We start from the raw sequence: 22,521 nt of genomic DNA, 5'->3' as shown, positions 1-22,521 counted from the left end.
TTTATTATCTCACAACTTTATTAATCAAAATATAAACTTAACTGCAGGGTGAGCAGTTTATTTTTAAGTATTTAAAGTTATAAATCTGTTATTAAACTAATACTTAGTGCAGTATCTGACATAAATGTTTCTTGAATGAATACTGGGAATTAAACCAGATAATGAAGAAAAGTATCAAAATGAGGCTATATAAAAATAATTGTTTTTAAGATAGTAAAGGAATGATTATAATTTCATATGCATCTCTGAAATAAAAGAATTGTAAAATCATTGCTTATATCTTCCTTTCTTACTAATGAAGGGAATTAGTCTTCATAATGCAAATTAAAAGTTGTTAACAAAAAACAAAAGATAATTAACACTATATGTAATGTATTGATTCAGAATTTTAGCCCAAGGACAGATTTGAAAAATAAAACTACAGTTTTAGTTTCCTGAAATAAGTTTTTGGTTATTTCTACTTAATAAATATTAATTTTTGAGCTTATTTTTCTTGAATTAAAGAGTTGAAATAGTTAAATGTCTCAGTTTTACACTGCTCTCTCTTTCTGCATACCTATATATATATGTATTTGACTGCACCATGCAACTTATGGGATGTTATTTCCCTGATGCAAGAATTGAACTCAGGGCCTCAGCAGCAAGAGTATAGAGTCCTAACCACTGGACCACCAGGGAATTCCCTACTCTTCTGCTTTAGAGTACATATTTATTTCTAGTTGAAGTTGGAGGAGTTAGATTTAGTTTGTGTTTAATACTAGCTGAATTTTTTTCAAAATGTAGTTGGTTTGCCACGATTGTCATAGCATTAAAAAAAAAGAATTATTTGGTTGCACTGGGTCTTAGCTGTGGCATGTGGGATCTAGTTTCCTGACCAGGGAATGAACTCAGGCCCTCTGCATTAGGAGCACAGTCTCAGCCACTGGACTACCAGGGAAGTCTCTGTCATAGCATTTTGATTGATCAGAGGAAGTTGTGAAAGTGCGTTTGTATCAATTTGGCTCAAACATTAAAAAAAAGTCTTGTTTCTTCTTGTGTAGTATTTTATTACATTTTGTGTATAGTTACTTTAAATGCAGCAGTATTTTAACATTAACTTTTAAAAATACTCTCCTGGAGATGTCTTTTCCTTTAGATGAAATCTCCAGGTTTCAAGATGTGATGCTTAAGTACTTTGTCTCCTGAGAGTGCACTGTGAAAAGATTGCTGTACTAAAGCATGACTATTTTTAATAGAAGCAATTAGACCTTTGCAATATTGGAGTATCTTTCCTTTTTATTAGTTTTGCATCAAAAAAACCAGGACCAAGTGCATCAGGCATCCTGTGACTATTTCAAAGGGTGAAAGTTTATGAATTCCAAAAAGGGTGGGTCTAAGATTTAGAAGGACCAATGGCAATGCTTTTGGTCAAGGTATTTGGAGAGCCTCTACAAATTTTTCCAGTCTTAATGCCATTTGGGCATTTGACTAAACCAGAGGATTGAGGGTGGTAAACACAGTGAAAGTATTGTAAAACCAGCCAAACTACTCAGGCTTGTCAAAGGAAGTGGCCATAGAATGTGTTCTTGATCACTGTGAAGTTTGAGAAGCATTCTTTTGGTAGGGATAATTTTTTTCTTAAAGGACTTTTTAGCCACAAAGGAGGCAGTAGCCTGTCTGCAAGGGAATGCTTCCATCCAGTGTGATAACATACAAACCATGACTAAAACATATTTATATACATGAGACAGAAGAAGTTGTATGATATGCATTTTGCCAGACCTCAAATGGTCCATTGGGCAGTTTAAAATGTCCGAGAGCAGTACTAACAGGCTTCCCTGGGTTGTGCTTAGATAAATGAGACAAGTGAGGTAGGCACTTTTTGTGGCTTTGTTATTGTTTTCTCACCAATATTGATTCATGAAGGCTATCATTTTGTTGGTAGACCAGTGGCTTATTGCATGTACAATGGTGAGGACTGAGAATTTGAGAGTCTCTGGTAGGATGGGGTTGTTATTTGGTCCAAACCAGAGCTTTCTCTTTTTATCAAGTCAACAATTGTTGAGTTTCCAATACTGTTTTTGTTTTTTTCTGAGGCCATTGTTGGGCTTCTCTAGCCAGTTTTCCTAAGTTATCATTTAGGGAAATATCCCTTTCGACCATGACAGAGGTTTGGCGATTGTTGGTTCCTTTAACGGTAGCATTCCTTGCAGAGATGTCAGCAAGGTGATTTCCCTTAGCTTCCAGAGAGTCAAGTTTAGAATGCCCTGGAATTTTAATAGCTATCCTGGAATGGAAGTCAAGTGGGCCTTAGAAAGCATCACTACAAACAAAGCTAGTGGAGGTGATGGAATTCCAGGTGAGCTATTTCAAATCCTGGAAGATGATGCTGTGAAAGTGCTGCATTCAACATGCCAGCAAATTTGGAAAACTCAGCAGTGGCCACAGGACTGGAAAAGGTCAGTTTTCATTCCAATCCCAAAGAAAGGCAATGCCAAAGAATCCTCAAACTACCAAACAATTGCACTCATCTCACACGCTAGTAAAGTAAATGCTCAAAATTCTCCAAGCCAGGCTTCAGCAGTACATGAACCGTGAACTTCCAGATGTTTAAGCTGGTTTTAGAAAAGGCAGAGGAACCAGAGATCAAATTGCCAACATCCGCTGGATCATCAAAAAAGCAAGAGAGTTCCAGAACAACATCTATTTCTGCTTTATTGACTATGCCAAAGCCTTTGACTGTGTGGATCACAATAAACTGTGGAAAATTCTGAAAGAGATGGGAATACCAGACCACCTGACCTGCCTCTTGAGAAACCTATATGCAGGTCAGGAAGCAACAGTTAGAAGTGGACTGTTGGAACAGTGACTGGAACAACAGACTGGTTCCAAATAGGGAAAGGAGTCCGTCAAGGCTGTATATTGTCACCCTGCTTATTTAACTTATATGCAGAGCACATCATGAGAAATGGTGGGCTGGAAGAAGCACAAGCTGGAATCAAGATTGCCGGGAGAAATATCAATAACCTCAGATATGCAGATGACACCACCCTCATGGCAGAAAGTGAAGAGGAACGAAAAAAACCTCTTGATGAAAGTGAAAGAGGAGAGTGAAAAAGCTGTCTTAAAACTCAACATTCAAAAAATGAAGATCATGGCATCCATTCCCATCACTTCATGGGAAATAGATGGGGAAACAGTGTCAGACTATTTTTTTTGGGGCCCCAAAATCACTGCAGATGGTGATTGCAGCCATGAAATTAAAAGACGCTTACTCCTTGGAAGGAAAGTTATGACCAACCTAGATAGCATATTCAAAAGCAGAGACATTACTTTGCCAACAAAGGTCCGTCTAGTCAAGGCTATGGTTTTTCCAGTGGTCATGTATGGATGTGAGAGTTGGACTGTGAAGAAAGCTGAGCACCGAAGAATGGATGCTTTTGAATTGTGGTGTTGGGGAAGACTCTTGAGAGTCCCTTGGACTGCAAGGAGATCCAACCAGTCCATTCTGAAGGAGATCAGTCCTGGGTGTTCTTTGGAAGGACTGATGCTAAAGCTGAAACTCCAGTACTTTGGCCACCTCATGTGAAGTGTTGACTCACTGGAAAAGACTCTGATGCTGGGAGGATTGAGGGCAGGAGGAAAAGGGGACGACGGAGGATGAGATGGCTGGATGGCATCACCGACTCGATGGATGTGGGTTTGGGTGAACTCCGGGAGTTGGTGATGGACAGGGAGGCCTGGCGTGCTGCGATTCATGGGGTCACAAAGAGTCGGACACGACTGAGCGACTGAACTGAACTGAAAGTGGCAGGTAAAAGTATTGCATCCAATAATTCCTGAACGTAGGGGCCATTTTAAGTTTAATCTACACTAAAAGTAAGAAAGCCATGTTTCTCCCACAACATTTCAAAATCATAAGCTATCTAAAGCATATCTGCTTTTAATATAAATATTGGCAGTTTTGTCATTGGCTAAAATATTCAGTTCAGTTGCTCAGTCATGTCTGACTTTGTGACCCCATGGATTACAGCATGCCAGGCCTCCCTGTCCATCATCAACTCCCAGAGCTTCCCCAAACTCATGTCCATAGAGTCGGTGATGCCATCCAACCATCTCATTCTCTTGTCATCCCCTTCTCCTCCTCCCTTAAATCTTTCCCAGCATCAGGGTCTTTTCCAGTGAGTCAGCTCTTAGCATCAGGTGGCCAAAGTATTGGAGTTTCAGCTTCAACATCAGTCCTTCCAAAGAACACCCAGGACTGATCTCCTTTAGAATGGACTGGTTAGATCTCCTTGCAGTCCACGGGACTCTGAAGAGTGTTCTCCAACACCAAGGTTCAAAAGCATCAATTCTTTGGTGCTCAGCTTTATAGTCCATACATCCGTACATGACTACTGGAAAAACCATAGCTTTGACCTTTTTCGGCCAAGTAATGTCTCTGCTTTTTAATATGCTGTCTAGGTTGGTCATAGCTTTTCTTCCAAGGAGCAAGCTAAAATATTGGCATGCCTCATTTTCCTGTGCTTCGCTTTATTGCACTTTGCAGATGCTGCATTTTTTTTTTCTTTTTTTACAAATGGAAGGTTTGTGGCAACTTTGCTTTGAGCAAGTTTATTGGTGGCGTTTTTTTCCCCCTAGTACTGTTTGCTCACTTCATATCTCTATGTCACATTTTGGTAATCCTCACAATATTTCAAAAAAATTTTATTATATTTGTTATGGTTATCTGTGATGCTAGTATTGTGGTTGTTTTGGGGCACAATTAATTGCACCCATATAAGATGCCAGACTTAATTGGTAAATGTTGTATGTGGCCTGACTGCAATGTAGGTGGTCTCTGGGTCAGGAAGATCCCCTGGAGAAGGAAATGGCTACCCACTTCAGAATTCTTGCTTGAGAATCCCATGGACAGAGGAGCCTGGCGGTCTGCAGCCCATGGAGTCACAGAGAGTCAGACACGGCTGAGTGACTAACACTGCTCTATCATTGGATGAATGGATTTTTTATAATTCTAGCTGTTGTCTTTTGTGGACCTGTTATTTTTGTTTTTCTGTGAGGAACATATATTGGATGCGGGAGGTAAAGGAGAATCTGCTGCTTCTGTCACTCCCTTTATAGCCATCACTGTCTTGTTTCTTGTAACTCAAGTTAGATTTGGTCTCTTGTTCCGCTGCAAAAAACAAGCCTGAAGAGATGGGGCAGGAGGAAAGCTCCTACAGACAGATCTTCTGGGTTTTGAGGAGTGATTTTCTTTCTTCCCCTTGAAGGGGAGAAAACTTTTTTCACTGGTACATTTAAAGCTCTTCACCTATAAAGAGTCACCAATTTTGGACAAGTGTAACAGAATGCTCAGAGGACCTGAGCTTTTAAACTTTGAAGGTCTAAACTTTATTGTTGGCCACTGCTAAGTCTGGCTGGTATTTCAAAGGAATACTGAGCACTGCAAATAGGCACTGAAGGGGTAAATTTATTAAACCTGTGGGGGAGAAAATTGCTACTGTAATGAACACACAAAGATAAGGAAGTGAAACAGCCTCATTACTGACATGGAGAAAGTTGTAGGGGTCTGGATAGATCAAACCAGCTACAACATTCCTTTAAGCCAAAGCCTAATCCGCAGTAAGGCCCTAATTCTCTTTACTTCTGTGAAGGCTGAGAGGCAAGGAAGCTGCAGAGGAAAAAACTGAAGTTAGTAGAGGTTGGTTTATGAGGTTTAAGGAAAGAAGCTGTTTCCATAACAGGAAAGTGGAATATGAGACAGCAAGTGCTGACATAGAAGCCAGTTAACCAGAAGACCTCACTAAGGTAATTAATGACAACAGATTTTCCATGTAGCCTTCTATTGGAAGAAGATGCCATCTAGGACTTTCATAGCTACAGAGGAGAAGTCAGTGCCTGACTTTGAAGCTTCAAAGGACAGACTGACTCTTATTAAGGGCTAATGCAGCTAGTCACTTTAAGTTGAAGCCAATGCTATTTACTATTCAAGAAATCCTAGGGTACTTAGGAATTATGCTAAATCTATCTACCTGGATGACAGTACATCTGTTGACAACATGGTTTAGTGACTGTTTTAAGCCCACTGTTGAAATCTATTGCTCAGAAAAGAAGATTCCTTTCAAAATAGTACTGCTCATTGACAATGCACCTGTTCACCTGAGAGCTCTGCTCATACAAATGATGCTATTATGAATATCCTGGTATATATAGCTTTGTTTACATAGGTTAATGTATCTGAAGTCTAATTTACTAGAAGTAGGAAAAACTTTTAGAATTTGAAGGGTGTATATCTTTTACATTTTTTTTTTTTAGATATTCCTAAATTGTTCTGTGATTACACCAGCTTGCACTTCCACCAACAATGTATGGGTGGGACTTTTTCTTTATCCTCTTACCATTAAAATGTATTTTTTTTCCCCATTAGTAGGAGAGGTGAAAAGTGATATTTCATGGTTTGATTTTCTTTTAAAATAATTGAAGCCACACATCAAAAAATATGATTAAAAGCCATATGAATTTCCTTTCTCTTGATCTGCCTGTGCATATTCTTTGCTTTTTCCACTGGATTTTTTTTTCTAATTTATTTGTAGATTTTTATATAGTAAGGGCTTCCCTTGTGGCTCAGCTGGTAAAGAATATGCCTGCAATGTGGAAGACCTGGGTTTGATTCCTGGGTTGGGAAGATCCCTTGGAGAAGGGAAAGGCTACCCACTCCAGTATTCTGGCCTGGAGAACCCACTCCAGTATTCTGGCCTGGAGAATTCCATGGACTAGTCCATGGGGTTGCAAAGAGTCAGACACAACTGAGCGACTTTTACTTTTCTTTCACTATATAGTAAGCAAATTAGCTTTTTATCATGTATTACAAATAGATTTTTTTTTTTAACTTACTTGTGACTCATCTTTTTACTTTTTTAAAAATATTTTTTTCCATGCAGATATTTAAAAATGATAAGCATTTTTTATATCATTTGAGTAGTCAAAATTTATAACAGGACTTGAGCTATGTTAAGTAATTGTATGTGGCTGAATAGGTCTGAGTCAATTTGATCCATATGTTATTGACACTTCTGACCTTTTAAGATGAGTCTGTCAGAGGGTCAGAAGAAAACATCAACGTTAATGGATGTTGACATTCATAAACTATACCTATATGAAATATGTGAGGAAAGAATATCAGAAGAATTAAGTGGTATTTCAAAACTTTGGGTTTTTTTTGGTCTTCTTGAGTAGTACTGTATATTCACCCTAGTAGTCTATGAATTTAATATGGCCATTTATTCCAGGTACTATATAATCTGAGAAATACATGCAAACCTTTTAAAAAAATCTCTCTGTATTGCCAAATTTATCAATTGCAGAGAAGATAGAAAAGGACAAGGGAAATTATATCTCTTTTAAAAAATCATACACAAAAATTGCCATTTCTTAGCATCCTGAGGACCACATTGTAACCAGCTGAGTAGACTCAGGCATATTTTGACGCTTCTGTGGACACTTACTAGAGTGTGTTTTTCTCTTACATTTGTGGGCATTTGGTGGTGACGATGGTGTTGGAGTTCCCTAGTATTTATAATCTTTCTGCACTAGCACTAACTTTTTCATGATGTTTTTCTTTGCTCTCAGAGGCATTATTTAATAGTTTACATCAGCGTTTTGAGCATTTTCTCGTCCAGCTAGGTACTCTACCGAAAAGATACTTTGATCTTGTTATGTATAGTAGCTATCTCCTCTATCAGATTTACAATGTGTGAAATAACTCTTAGCAGGCTTCCCTGATAGCTCAGGTGGTAAAGAATCTGCCTGCAATGCAGGAGACCCCAGTTTCATTCCTGGGTCTGGAAGATCTGCTGGAGAAGGGACAGGCTACCTACTTCAGTATTCTTGGGCTTCCCTTGTGGCTTAGCTGGTAAAGAATCCATCTGCAATGCGGGAGACCTGGGTTTGATCTCTGGGTTGGAAAGATCCCCTGGAGAAGGGAAAGGCTACCCACTCCAGTGTTCTAGCCTGGAGGACTCCATGGACTGTTGAAGTGTCTCCCACTAAAGAAGAAACGTAATTTAACTTTGTTATCCCAGTCTCCTGAGGACCTAGGGGTTCCTTGGAACATGTTTTGGAAATGTTACTTTGTATTACTGTATATGGAGATAATAGAATGCAGACTCTTTTCTTAATTTGATTCTTATCTATTTTGAAGTAGAACCAAATTAACCCTGAGAAGCCAGGAATGCTGTAATAGTAGGATTATGTCTTTTTCACTTTTAGGCCACATATGAACCTAACGAATTTTACTTCTGTTACTGTTACTGCTCTTTTTATGTTGTACCCCTGAATTTTCAAATGTCAAATTTGTTCTATAGTTTATGGATAGCACTGCCCTTAAGTAGAGTCATGATGATGACTGTTTCTCAAAATGAAATGTCTTATACATTGTTAAGGAGAAGGCAATGGCACCCCACTCCATTACTCTTGCCTGGAAAGTCCCATGGATGGAGGAGCCTGGAAGGCTGCAGTCCATGGGGTCGCTGAGGGTTGGACATGACTGAGCGACTTCACTTTCACTTTTCGCTTTCATGTATTGGAGAAGGAAATGGCAACTCACTCCAGTGTTCTTGCCTGGAGAATCCCAGGGACGGGGGAGCCTGGTGGGCTGCCGTCTATGGGGTCGCACAGAGTCGGACATGACTGAAGTGACTTAGCAATAGCAATACATTGTTAAATGTCTTATATTAATCCATTAATTTGGTGTGGCTGAAATCATTAAAAAATTAATCAAGACTCTTCAGGAAAATCCTGCTCATTTGCTCAATGTTCCGTAGTCCATTCACTTTCAAGCAATATGTTTCATGATCATCATTAAAAAAAAAGAAACAGAACCCTAACCAGAGTATACATTATTGGCTACTTCTATATTAGCATGAGGAATTTGAGGGATATAATTTGGGCGCTGATATTTGAAATTTCTAGGAAATTTTAAATTGTCCTAGAAAGCTAGGATATGATATCCCTATGAGTAGAGGAAAAAATCTGATTGCCTCTGTGGGAGATTGGGTTTGTCTTCTTCCTCCTCTCTGTGGAATCTGTTCTTTTCTAATGCAACTACCTCTGTGAGGAGTCTGTTACTTTTGTACCTGTTGTTATCTGTTACCTATTAGATCTGTCCACTTCTGAATGGAGGGACTGGACTGAGTCTTAAAGGAAGACGTGAGGAAGGAAATTAAGTTTTTTGTTTTAATTTCATTTAGGGCAAGCCTACTTGAAATTGCAAACTGTTTGTCTTGATACTGCCGTCTTAAGCATCTATCCTTGGGATTCTAATGCAGTTTCTAATTTTCCTTTTTTAAAAATGAATAACATTTGACTCATTTATTCCTTTTTGTTTTAAGGTCATTGCTATAAAGTCATAGAAAACTTAGTGATTTGGAAAAATCAACGTCAGAGACAGGGCTTAAATTGCCAAGATACAATTTACAGCAGATTTTTTTTTTCATTTTGATGATCTCCAAAACCTGATGTTTGTCTTTGAAATTCCATGGTGGTAGGCAAATTATAGTTACCAAATTTGCCAGTCTTAAAAGATTCCTTGGTACATGAAAATTTATTTTTTAAAAGGTTATTATTTTTTTAAATTTAAGACTTACATGTGCTCATTGCATCACATTGGGGTAAAAGAAAATTTTAAGAAAATAACTCATAATCTTGTATCCAAAGATATTGTAGCATAGTTGATATTTTGATCTTGTTCCTTTTGTTAATTTCCTAAATGCAGCCATCTTAACATAATTGAGATCATATTGTCTGCATTGGTTTGCATTTTGTTTTTTTCTTAGTATAACTTTAAATTGCCAAGGAAAAGCCTGATTATTTTTTGCATTTATTCGTTTATTCATTCTCTCAAACAAAAAATATATGCATATATAAATATGTGTTTTTGTAACTATATGTGTGTATATGAGAACACATGCATATATACATATGTATTTAAGGTACTAGGTTTGCTGCTTCTTGGAAAGTGTGTTGTCTTTCTGGGCATAAAAGTTAACTGTAATATAAAGCGGACTATGAAGAATGTTCATATTCTTTTGAAATTTCAACAAGGAACCTCTCTGGATTAACTGAACTTTATCTCACAAAGTTTCTTTGTTTGTAGATTCCTCTCTTTGGTGCTAAGACTATTGGCCGGAGAAGTCCTGATGGACCAGTGCTGAGCAAAGCTGAATTTGTTGAGAAAGTTCGTCAGAGTAATCAGGCCTGTCATGATGGAGATTTCCACACAGCTATTGTTCTCTACAATGAAGCCCTGGCTGTTGACCCTCAGAACTGTATCTTATACAGCAATAGATCTGCAGCCTATATGAAAATCCAGCAGTATGACAAGGCACTGGATGATGCAATCAAAGCTCGACTTCTCAATCCCAAGTGGCCAAAGGTAGAAATTTCCTTTACTTTCTCAGAACTTTTTGTGCTTTCTTATTTTAATGTAACATTTTATTGACTGAGTACAGTTATTAATATTTTAATAGTCTGTACTTCAGCAAGATGTGGAATTGGCTTCATTGAGCTGGTACACTATGAATGCCTTCCTTTTTTATACCTTGGAAGTATGTTTTCCGTGTCTAATTCTTTTCCTTTGTATTTGAGATATACTTTTTTTTTTACTCCAACTTAGCTTCTTCATAGTATGCATTCTAGTTATTTAGGTTTTGGATATCTCTTTTTGCACTGATATTTCAGATGGAGTATTATTATTGTGTTTCTTCAATTTAAAATAATTTTATTCTCTATCAACAACTGCTTGTTTTCAGAATGGTAGTTGATCAGAGAAGCTTTTTTTCCCTAATAAATCAGTATAATTATCTGTATTCCCTTGAATAGTTTAAGGGTTGAGTTGTTATCTTTATTTGGTATACACTTTATTTTCATTGTGCCTGTTCACCTTCTAACACCCAGTTTTAGAAATGCTTTCTTAAGATGTGATCAAAGTGTTTGAGATTTTTTTAAAAATTGAACTACAAACCCATTTCATTCTATTTTTGGCTTTCTGTTGGACTAACAAATGTTAGTGGAAATTTCCCAGAAATTTAAAAATGATTCTTACTGTCTTATTAGTGATATGTCATAGTCATGTTGTTTTCTGCTTTAATTCTGGTATAGGTATTTTTAGCTTCAGTCAGTGGAATTTGTAGTAATGCTGCTACCTTGTAAGTTGTTTAGGATTCTGTAATTCCCTAAAGGATTTCTTTTACAACTATAATCACTGTAAATGAAACAAGATCTGTTTTTTAAAAAAATGTTACATGACACTGTTTGGGAGTTCTATTGCTGTTTTCAAAGGACAGACCTAGGTTCAAATTCCTTCACTTCTATTAATGACAATATGGCTTTAGATAAGTCTCTTAACATCTCTGGGGTTAAGATAAATGGAATGATAATACCTATCTTGTAAGGTTATTTAAGAGTTAGAGATAATTTGTTACTTGTACATACTTGGTGTTTTGTGTATAACAGCTGTGATTGTGCATTTTTATTGAATGTTCAAATTAGTAAGTTATTCTAGCAAACCTTGGTCTGTATCCTCTCTTTTTCTTTCTTTCTTTCTTTTTTAAAGCCTGTGATGATACAATAAGCCCAATAAATATAGAGCGCTTAAATTTCAGATCAAGTGTCTTCATTCCTTCTTTAGGTGGTCTACTTATTTTGTGTTCTTATTATTTATGAATAGCTTCAAACTTTTTTCTTTTCCCTTTTTCTATGTCATTTCCACTTTCTCATGTCCACTTCTTATGGTTTTTGCGCAGAAAATGGCTGGAAGGTGCACTTTTATGATTATAGATGAGAGATCAACTTTTAAGATAATTTCTCTCAATTTTAGTTTCTGATTTTTTTCCCTTATGATAAATAAGTTTATTGTATATTTACAATTTTCATTAATATTTAAACTCCATATTTGGCTTTAAGCAACAAGATTTAGAATCATGTAAAATATAAATTAGGGTTTGTTACTGAAGTCATGAAAGGGTCTTTCTATATAATATGATTCATAATAAAATTAACTTATGAAGACATTTCTACTGCATAAAAGTTTTCTTTGATAAAAACTTGCTTTTATACTTTTCTAGGAATATACTCATTATATTAAAGAAGATTTATTTCTATTCCCTTGTAAAGATATGTCTGGTAAATTTTTATCAATTCCTTTTCTTTTTGACTTTTTTGATGGGCTTTTTCATTATAATCCATTCTGAAATCTTTCTCCAACTGTCATTGTTGTCTAGTTTGATGTGGTAAAACATACCTTCCAATTTCTCTTTCTCTCTCTGTAAAAGTTAGTTTATGTTAAGATCCGAGGATTCCAGAGATTGGATGGAGAGTTTTTATCCTCATTTATTTTGTCTGAAAGAAATATGTTGGTGTGATATGGGCTTCAAAAGAAGTATGGACGAAAACACTATGAGATCCCCCCAGAAAACAAGCCCGATCCCATTATGATACCTTTATCTCCAGCTGCCTCTTAGCTGTGGTTTGTGTATATATTCATTCTTTCTGTGTCTTGTTTAAGAAATATTTGTCTTACTGAAAGTTGTAAAGTTTTTCTTTTCCTCTAGAATTTTTGTAGTTTTACCTTTAGGTCTGTGATTCAGTTCAAGTTAATTTTAGGGACTGAATGAGGTAAGGATCAAGGTTTATTTATTTATTTTCCATATAGATAACCATGTTCCAGGCACATTTGTTGAAAAGACTATGCTTTCACCGTTGAATTATCTTTAGCACCTTTTTCACAGACCATTTGACTGTAAAAGTGTGCGGATATTACTGTACTGTTTTGTTCTATTAATTTATTATTTATCCTTATCAAAATCATACTGTTTTGATTACTATAGTTTTGTGAGTCTTGACATCAGATACTGTGAATCTTCTAACTTTATTCTTTTTCTAGGTTTTTGCTATTCTCTGTCTTTGCATTTTTATACAAGTGTAGAATCAACATCAATTTCTTAAAAAAATCTAGGAAACTAATGGGATTGCATTGAATCTTAGAGTAATTTGGAGAGAATTGCTGTCTTAACATTCCAGTCCATGAATATGGTATATATCTCTCTGTTTATTTAGTTTTTATTTTACTTCCCTTTGCAACTTTCTGTCACTTTCAGTGTTCGGGTCTTTCACATCTTTTATTAAATTTATTTCTAAGTATTTTGTTTTTTGATGCTATTACAAATGTATTTAAAATTTTTCATTTAGCAATTTTTAATTGCTATTGTATAGGAAAAAGTGTGTTGTGTGACCCTGTTGAATTTTCTTTTAAGTTCTAGTAGGGCTTTTTGGTGGAGAAGGCAATGGCACCCCACTCCAGTACTCTTGCCTGGAAAATCCCAGGGATGTAGGAGCCTGGTGGGCTGCAGTCTATGGGGTCGCACAGAGTCGGACACGACTGGGTGACTTAGCAGCAGCAGCAGCAGCAGGGCTTTTTGGATTTTCTCTGTGCATGATCTTATTGTCTGCAGGTAATGACAGTTTTACTTCTTCCTTTTTTTTTGGCCTTTGCCTTTTATTTCTTTTTCTTGCTCCATTATACCCGTTAGGATATCCAGTACAATTATGAATAGAAAAGATGGGAGCAAATTTCCTCTACTCATTCCTGATCTTAGTGCAAAAGATCACTTGAGCCCTGTATTGTTGATGATGATGCCCTTAATCAGGTGGAGGATATTCCATTCAATTCTATTATGATTGAGTGTTGAATTTTGTCACATGTTTTCTTCATCTGTTGAAATGATATTTTTTCTCACTTACTTTGGAATGTTAAGTCAGCCAGCCTTGCAGTCATGGGATAAATACCACTTTGTTGTCATATATACCATTTTTATATATTGTTAGGTACAACTTGCTATAATTTTGTCAAGGATTTTTGCATCTGTGTTTGTGAGGAATATTGATTTGTGTTTTCTTTTCTCGTGATGTCTTTGCTGGTTTTGGTATCAGAATGATATTGGCCTCATATGATGAGTTTTGAAGTGTTCCCTCTTCCTGTGTTTTCTAGAAAAAGGCATGTTTTGTCTTTAAGTATTTGGTAGAATTCACCAGTCTATTCTAGAGTCTGGTAGAAATGACCGTCTTTACCGTGACTTTTCTTTGTGGGAAGGTTTTAATTATGGATTAAATTTCTTTGATATGAGGCTATTTAAATTTTCTAATTCTTCTTGGATTAGTTTTGGTATTTTGTTTCTTTCAGTTAATTTTTACATTTAATCCAGGTTGCAAATTTATCAGCATGGAATTGTTAATAAAATTCTTTTATTATTGTTTTCATTTCTGTAGGATCTATAATGGTGTCTTTTCTTTCATTCCTACTATTGTTAATTTGTATCTTCTCTTTTGTTTCATTAGTCTGCCTAGATACTTATCAATTTTGTTCATCTTTCTGTTCAATCAGTTATTAGGTTTATTGATTTTCAGTATTGTACATTTTCTCTTTCATCAATTTCTGCTCTTTATTATTTCCTTCTTTCTAAGTATTTTTCATTTAATTTGCTGTCTTTTTCATTTCCTAAAATGGGAGGTTAGGCCATTGATTTTATTTAAAAATTTCTTCTGTATTTCTTTTTGGCTGTGCTGGGTGTGTGTTGCTTTGCCTGGGCTCGGGCTTTTCTCTAGTCGGGGCAAGTGGGGGCTGCTCTCTAGTTGTGGTGCGCGGGCTTCATTGTGGTGGTTTCTCTTGTGGAGCACAGGCTCTAGGCACGTGGGCTTCAGTAGTTGTAGCACACAGGCTCAGTAGTTGAGGTGTGTGAGCTTTAAGGTGTGCAGACTTTTGTAGTTGTGGCAGGAGGGCTCTAGAGCATGGGCTCAGTAGTTGTGGTACACGGGCTTAGTTGCTCAGTAATATGTGGAGTCTTCCCAGACCAGGGATGGAACCTGTGTCCCCTGCACTGAAGGTGCAGTGTCCCACTGCACTCCAGGGAAGACCTAGGCTATTGATCATAAATCTTTCTTCTTTTTTAATATAATCATTTAAACCTAAATTGTTCTCTCCAATCACTGCTTTTGCTGTATCCCACAAATTTTGACATGTTTTCATTATAATGCTAGTGTTAAGAATGTTTTCTAATCCTCCTTATGGTTACTTCTTTGATCCATGAGTTATTTAATGAAGTTTGTACTTAAGTTCCTAATATTTGGGTTTTTTTAAGTTATCTTATTATTGATATCTAATCTATTCCCATTGTTATTAAAGGACATACTTGGAATGATATTATTGCTTTTTAGTTTACTGAGGCTTGTTTCATGGCCAGCATATGATTTATCTTGGTGAACCTACTGTGAGCAATTGAAAAGAATGAGTATTTTGCAGTAGTGAGGTATAGCTCTATGGGTATCAACTAGGTCAAGGTAGTTGATGTGAAGTGAGGTGAAGTCGCTCAGTCATGTCCGACTCTTTGTGACCCCATGGACTGTAGGCTACCAGGCTCCTCCCTCCATGGGATTCTCCAGGCGAGAATACTGGAGTGGGTTGCCTTTGATAGTGTTGTTCATATCTTCTTTCTCTTTGCTGACTTATTTAGGTCTAGTTATTCCATCAATTGTTGGAATAAAGTTAAAATCTCCAATTAAGATTTTGGAATTGGAGATTTTCCTCTTTAGTATTGTCAAATTTTGCTTCATGTGTTTTGAAGCTCTGTTATTAATATAAATACTTTTATTAATATTATGTCTTCTTGAGGAATTGATCCTTTTATTATTATGCAAGGTTTTTCTTTATTTCTGGTATACTAATTTTGGTCCTAAAATCTATTTTGTTTGATATTAATATAGCCACTCTATAAAAATCTATTTTGTTTGATATTAATAGAGCTGTCTTCTGCTTACTTTTTGCTTTATGTATATTTTTCTCTTTATAAATTGTCAATCTTTCTGGGCTTTTACACTCAAACTTCATCTCTTTTGAATAGCATATAATTGTGTCTTGCTTTTTAAGTCAGTTTTGGTAGTCTTTGTCTCTTAAGTGGATCTTTGTCCAATAGCATTTAATGTGATCATCAATGCTATTGATTTTGCCTTTACCTACCATTTTATTTCTGTCTTCTGTTTTTGTCTTTGTTACTCTTTTCCTGCTATTTATTGGTTTATTTGAAATCTTTTTGAGTTGATTTTTTTTTTCTTGTAAGTTTGCCATTGTTTTCAGTGGTTGTTGATGATGTTGTTTGGCTAGTAATTTTCTTGTTTAGAATAAAACTGCTGCTACTGCTAAGTTGCTTCAGTCGTGTCCGATTCTGTGAGACCCCATAGATGGCAGCCCACCAGGCTCCCCCATCCCTGGGATTCTCCAGGCAAGAACACTGGAGTGGGTTGCCATTTCCTTCTCCAATGCATGGAAGTGAAAAGTGAAAGTGAAGTCGCTCAGTCGTGTCCGACTCTTAGCGACCCCATGGACTGCAGCCCACCAGGCTCCTCCGTCCAACTACATACTTGATTTCTTGAACTGAAGCTTCAGCTTCAATACAGATATTGTCTTTAGTTGAATTGCTTTGAATTTGCTTCATACATGTTAACCCATGGGTTATTCAGAGATGTTGGAAGGCAGAATTTGTGTATCCCTTTTCTGCCTCTTTTCCTTCTGAGATCCCCTTCTTCCTTGGCTAAAGACTATGACTTTTTTGTGCTTCAGTGGTTTAATTCCACAGGCCAGAGAGACAGCACTCTTGTCCTGCTCACCTGCAATCAGCACTTCATCTCTGCACCCTGAAAATGGAAACTCATTTCACAACTTTCTTCCTCCAGGATCCACCTGCTTCTCATTACTCTCCAGTGCTTTCAGTGGTCACATTTCCCCATTTATTTCTTGCTATTCTGCTGACAGACCTGCTCTTGTTGATCCACTCATTTCCCTTTTCTTTTTGTTTATGCCAAGCTTTATGCCTGGGGTTTTTGTCCCTGCTGCCATGGGAACTCAAAGAGTGGGACTAGACTGAAGCAACCTACTATTTTTGGGGTACATAAGTGAAAGTTGCTCAGTCGTGTCTGACTTTTTGTGACCCCATGGACTGTATGGAATTCTCCAGGCCAGAATACTGGAGTGAGTAGCTGGTTCCTTCTCCAGGGGATCTTCCCAATCCAGGGATCGAACCCAGGTCTCCCACACTGCAGACAGATTCTTTACCAGCTGAGCCACCAAGGAAGCCAATTGGGCTACATAGAATAGGTCCAACTCAACTCTTATTTTAAAAAATTCAGTTCAGTTCAGTTGCTCAGTTGTGTCTGACTCTTTGCAACCTTCCCTGTCTGTCACCAACTTGCAGAGTTTACTCAAACTCATGTCCATTGAGTCGGTGTTGCCATCCAGCCATCTCATCCTCTGTCATCCTCTTCTGCCTTCAGTCTTTCCCAGCATCAGGGTCTTTTCAAATGAGTCAGCTCTTCACATCAGGTGGCCAAAGTATTGGAGTTTCAGCTGCAGCATCAGTCCTTCCAATGAATATTTAGGACTGATTTTCTTTAGGATGGACTAGTTGGATCTCCTTGCAGTCCAAGGGACTCTCAAGAGTCTTCTCCAACACCACAGTTCAAAAGCATCAATTCTTCGGCGCTCAGCTTTCTTCACAGTCCAACTCTCACATCCATACGTGACTACTGGAAAAACCATAGCTTTGACTAGATGGACCTTTGTTGGCAAAGTAATGCTTTTTAATATGCTGTCTAGGTTGGTCACAACTTTTCTTCCAAGGAGTATGCATCTTTTAATTTCATGGCTGCAGTCACCATCTGTAGTGATTTTGAAGCCCCCCAAAATTAAGTCTGTCACTGTTTCCACTGTTTCCCCATCTATTTGCTATGAAGTGATGGGACCAGATGCCATGATCTTCATTTTCTGAATGTTGAGTTTTAAGCCAACTTTTTCACTCTCCTCAAGAGGCTTTTTAGTTCTTCTTCACTTTCTACCGTAAGGGTTGTGTCATCTGCATATCTGAGGTTATTGATGTTTCTCCTGGCAATCTTGATTCCAGCTTGCGCTTCCTCCAGCCCAGCGTTTCTCATGATGTACTCTGCATATAAGTTAAATAAGCAGGGTGACAATATATAGCCTTGATAGACTCATTTTCCTATTTGGAACCAGTCTGTTGTTCCATGTTCACTTCTAACTGTTGCTTCCTGACCTGCATACAGGTTTCTCAAGAGGCAGGTCAGGTGGTCTGGTATTCCCATCTCTTTCAAAATTTTCCACAGTTTATTGTGATCCACACAGTCAAAGGCTTTGGCATAGTCAATGAAGCAGAAATAGATGTTTTTCTGGAACTCTCTTGCTTTTTCGATGATCCAGTGGATGTTGGCAGTTTGATCTCTGGTTCCTCTGCCTTTTCTAAAACCAGCTTGAACATCTGGAATTTTATGGTTCACGTATTGCTGAAGCCTGGCTTGGAGAATTTTGAGCCCAGTGGCACCCCGCTCCAGTACTCTTGCCTGGAAAATCTCATGGATGGAAGAGCCTGGTAGGCTGCAGTCCATGGGGTTGCTAGGAGTTGGACACGACTGAGCGACTTCACTTTCACTTTTCACTTTCATGCACTGGAGAAGGAAATGGCAACCCACTCCAGTGTTCTTGCCTGGAGAATCCCAGGGATGGGGGAGCCTGGTGGGCTGCCGTCTATGGGGTCACACAGAGTTGGACACGACTGAAGTGACTTAGCTTAGCTTAGCTTAGCTTAGCTTAGCTTACTAGCGTGTGAGATGAGTGCAATTGTGCGGTAGTTTGAGCATTCTTCAGCATTGCCTTTCTTTGGGATTGGAATGAAAACTGACCTTTCCCAGTCCTGTGGCCACTGCTGAGTTTTCCAAATTTCCTAGCATATTGAGTGCAGCACTCTCAATAGCATCATCTTTTAGGATTTGAAATAGCTCAACTGGAATTCCATCGCCTCCACTAGCTTTGTTTGTAGTGATGCTTCCTAAGGCTCACTTGACTTCACATTCCAGGATGTCTGGCTCTAGGTTGGTGATCACACCATCGTGATTATCTGCGTTGTGAAGCTCTTTTTTGTATAGTTCTCCTGTGTATTCTTGCCACCTCTTCTTAATATTTTCTGCTTCCGTTAGGTCCATAACATTTCTGTCCTTTATTGTGCCTATCTTGGCATGAAATGTTCCCTTGGTATCTTTAATTTTCTTGAAGAGATCTCTAGTCTTTCCCATTCTGTTGTTTTCCTCTATTTCTTTGCATTGATTGCTGAGAAAGGCTTTTTTTAATCTCTCCTTGCTATTCTTTGGAACTCTGGATTCAAATGGGTATATCTTTTCTTTTCTCCTTTGCCTTTCGTTTTTCTTCTATTCACAGCTATTTGTAAGCCCTCCTCAGACAAACATTTTGCCTTTTTGCATTTCTTTTTCTTGGGGATGGTCTTGATCCCTGCCTCCTGTATAATGTCACGAGCCTCTGTCCACAGTTCTTCAGGCACCCTATCAGATCTAATCCCTTGAATCTCACTTCCACTGTATAATCGTAAGGGATTTGATTTATGTCATACCTAAATGGTCTAGTGGTTTTCCCTTTTTCTTCAATTTAAGTCTGAATTTGGCAATAAGGAGTTCATGATCTGAGCCACAGTCAGCTCCCAGTCTTGATTTTGCTGACTGGATAGAACTCCCATTTTTGGCTGCAAAGAATGTAATCAGTCTGATTTTGGTATTGACGATCTGGTGATGTCCATGTGTAGAGTCTTCTCTTATGTTGTTGGAAGAGAGTGTTTGCTATGACTAGTATGTTCTCTTGGCAAAACTCTTATTAGCCTTTGCCCTGCTTGATTTTGTACTCCAAGGCAAAATTTGCCTGTTACTCCAGGTATTTCTTGACTTCTTATTTTTGCATTCCAGTTCCCTATAATGAAAATGACATCTTTTTTGGGTGTTAATTCTAAAAGGTCTTGTAGGTCTTCATAGAACCGTTCAACATCAGCTTCTTCAGCATTACTGGTCAAGGCATAGACTTGGATTACTCTGATATTGAATGGTTTGCCTTGGAAACAGAGATCATTCCGTCATTTTTTGAGATCGCATCCAAGTACTGTATTTCGGACTCTTTTGTCAACTATGATGGCTACTCCATTTCTTCTAAGGGATTCCTGCCCACAGTAGTAGATATAATGGTCATCTTCGTTAAATTCACCCCTTGCAGTGCATTTTAGTTCACTCATTCCTAAAATATAGGTGTTCACTCTTGCTATTTCCTGTTAGACCACTTCCAATTTGCCTTGATTCATAGACCTAACATTCCAGGTTCCTATGCAATATTGCTGTTTACAGCATCAGACTTTACTTCCATCACCAGTCACATCCACAACTGGGTGTTGTTTTTGCTTTGGCTCCGTCTCTTCATTTTTTCTGGAGTTATTTCTCCACTAATCTCCAGTAGTATATTGGGCACCCACCAACCGGGGGAGTTTGTTAATTTACAATGCTGTGTTTCAAGTGTGTATGTATATATTCATGTATTCTTTTTCATTCTTTTTCCATTTTTCCATTATAGGTTTTTACAAGATATTGAGTATAGTTCCCTGTATACAGTAAATCCTTTTTGTGTATAGTAGTGTGTATACGTTAATCCGAAACGCCTAATTTATCCCCCACTTCCCCCTGCTATCCCTTTTAGTAACCATAAGTTTGTTTTTTATGTCTATGAGTTGATTTCTATTTTATAAATAAGTTCATTTGTGTCTTTTTTTTTTTTAGATTCCACATATAAGTGATATCATATGATACTTGTATTTTCTCTGTCTGACTTAATTTACTTAGTATCATAATCTCTAGGCCCAGCCATGTTGCTGCAGATGACATGACCTCATTCTTTTTTATGGTTGTCAACTCTTACTTTTTCCTGGAAACCGCAATGAGCTTATGTGAATGTATCATTCACTGAGTCCTGCTAACATCACTTAATTGTTTTTATTGTTATATAGACTTGTCACTTGAATGTATCTGTCTTAAATTAGCTTGAAAATTCCTTGAAAGTTTGTTGTTTATCTTGTAGCCCTAACATTGCTGTGCACTTTAAAAAAACATATTAAAAATTTTTTTTTATTTATTCATTTATTGGCTACACAGGTTCTTGTTGCTATGCGAGGCCTTTTTCTATTTGCAGGAAGTCGGGCTAGTCTTTGTTGTGATGCATGGGCTCCTCATTGTGGTGGCTTCTCTTGTTGAGGAGCACAGGCTCTAGATCATGGGCTCAGTAGTTGTGATGCACAGGCTTAGTTGCCCAGAGGCATGTGGAATCTTCCTGTACCAGGGATTGAACCTGTGTCCCCTGCATTGGCAGGCAGATTCCTAACCACCAGACCACTAGGGAAGTGCAACTATGCACTTTTTTTTAAGCCTCAATGTTTAAATCAATGAGAAAATTAGGAGGCACAATTGTGTGTGTGTGTGTTTGAAGACTTCCAAGGATGCAGTTGTCACAGACCATAAACTTGATGTTTAGAAATTCTTTTAATCATTAGCTGAAGACCTCAGTAGTTTTAGTCTACTTTTTAATCTGTTCTAGAAGCAATCTTTCTTTCAAATCTACCACATTAAAACCTTTTGTATGTTTAGTGAGATAGCTTCGTATAATGGAAACAGCACATACAGGCACTCATTGCTTTGCGTGGTAGCACAGTACCTTAGAGATGACTGTGAAGGCTGAAAAATCTTTCAGTGTGATCATTGCAGCAGTTTTGATTGTTCTGTGACCTTTGCAAGTTTTTATCAAAATTTTAAAAACTCTTATTGTAGATTATAAATATATAAGGAAAGGAAAAGACTAAATATTAAAATATTTAAAAACTAGTATTCAGTGCCTGTGATTTAAAACATTAAGGATTTGTTTTATTTTTCTATTAAAAACTTACCCAGAGTTATTTGAACAGTGCTTACTGCCTTCTCATTATGTAATTTATGATACAGCATGAGCAAATGTCAATGACAATATGCCTTGGCAAACTGTCATACTCCTTTGTAATTTTGCATCAGCTTCTACTGTTTCAATCTTTGTGCTTTCAGTTTTGTGAAATATCTTTGAAAATTCCTGTAATTCCAATATTTGCCAGCATCACTTTCTCTGGAACATATTCAGCTTTTTTGTCACAATTAGTTTCTTCATTTATGTCCGTAAGTTCATTGTCCTAAGTTCTTCTGACTGAATCCCTGAAATGGTAGACATGTCAGCATCCCCACAGTCAGCTGTTCTTCTATATCTTTCTTTATATTTGATTTCAGTTTTACCTGCAGTGTTGTTGTTTTTTCTTTCTTTGATGCACTCATATTTGTTGGTCAGTTCTCTTTTGAGACTGTCCATATGGTTTTATCACTGGAAGATAAGGAGGCAGCATAACTGCTGCTTTGCTGTTTGTATATGAGCTGAATAACAGATTTGCAGTGACCAATACAGACTTTTTATTTATTTATTTATTTATATAATTTGGCTATGCTGGATCTTTAATTGCGGCATCCAGAATCTTAGTTGTAGCATGTGGGATCTAGTTCCCTGACCAGGGATTGAACCTGGACCCCCTGCAT

The 22,521-nt window shown here is 37.4% G+C and overlaps 1 protein-coding gene across 3 annotated transcripts in view; it reads left to right on the top strand.

The window, feature by feature from the left end:
* The window catches only part of TTC28 (tetratricopeptide repeat domain 28), a 579,079-nt gene that overhangs the window by 9,116 nt on the left and 547,442 nt on the right, over positions 1-22,521 (top strand). For all 3 annotated transcript variants that reach the window (XM_024977806.2, XM_024977805.2, XM_059876198.1), the window contains exon 2: positions 10,133-10,411. In XM_024977806.2, coding sequence (XP_024833574.1) covers positions 10,133-10,411 — 279 coding nt within the window. The remainder of the gene's footprint in view (positions 1-10,132; positions 10,412-22,521) is intronic.

This window comes from Bos taurus, chromosome 17 (genome assembly GCF_002263795.3).
Source record: "Bos taurus isolate L1 Dominette 01449 registration number 42190680 breed Hereford chromosome 17, ARS-UCD2.0, whole genome shotgun sequence".
Taxonomy (NCBI): Eukaryota; Metazoa; Chordata; class Mammalia; order Artiodactyla; family Bovidae; genus Bos; species Bos taurus.
This window is presented reverse-complemented; position numbering and strand designations above follow the sequence as displayed.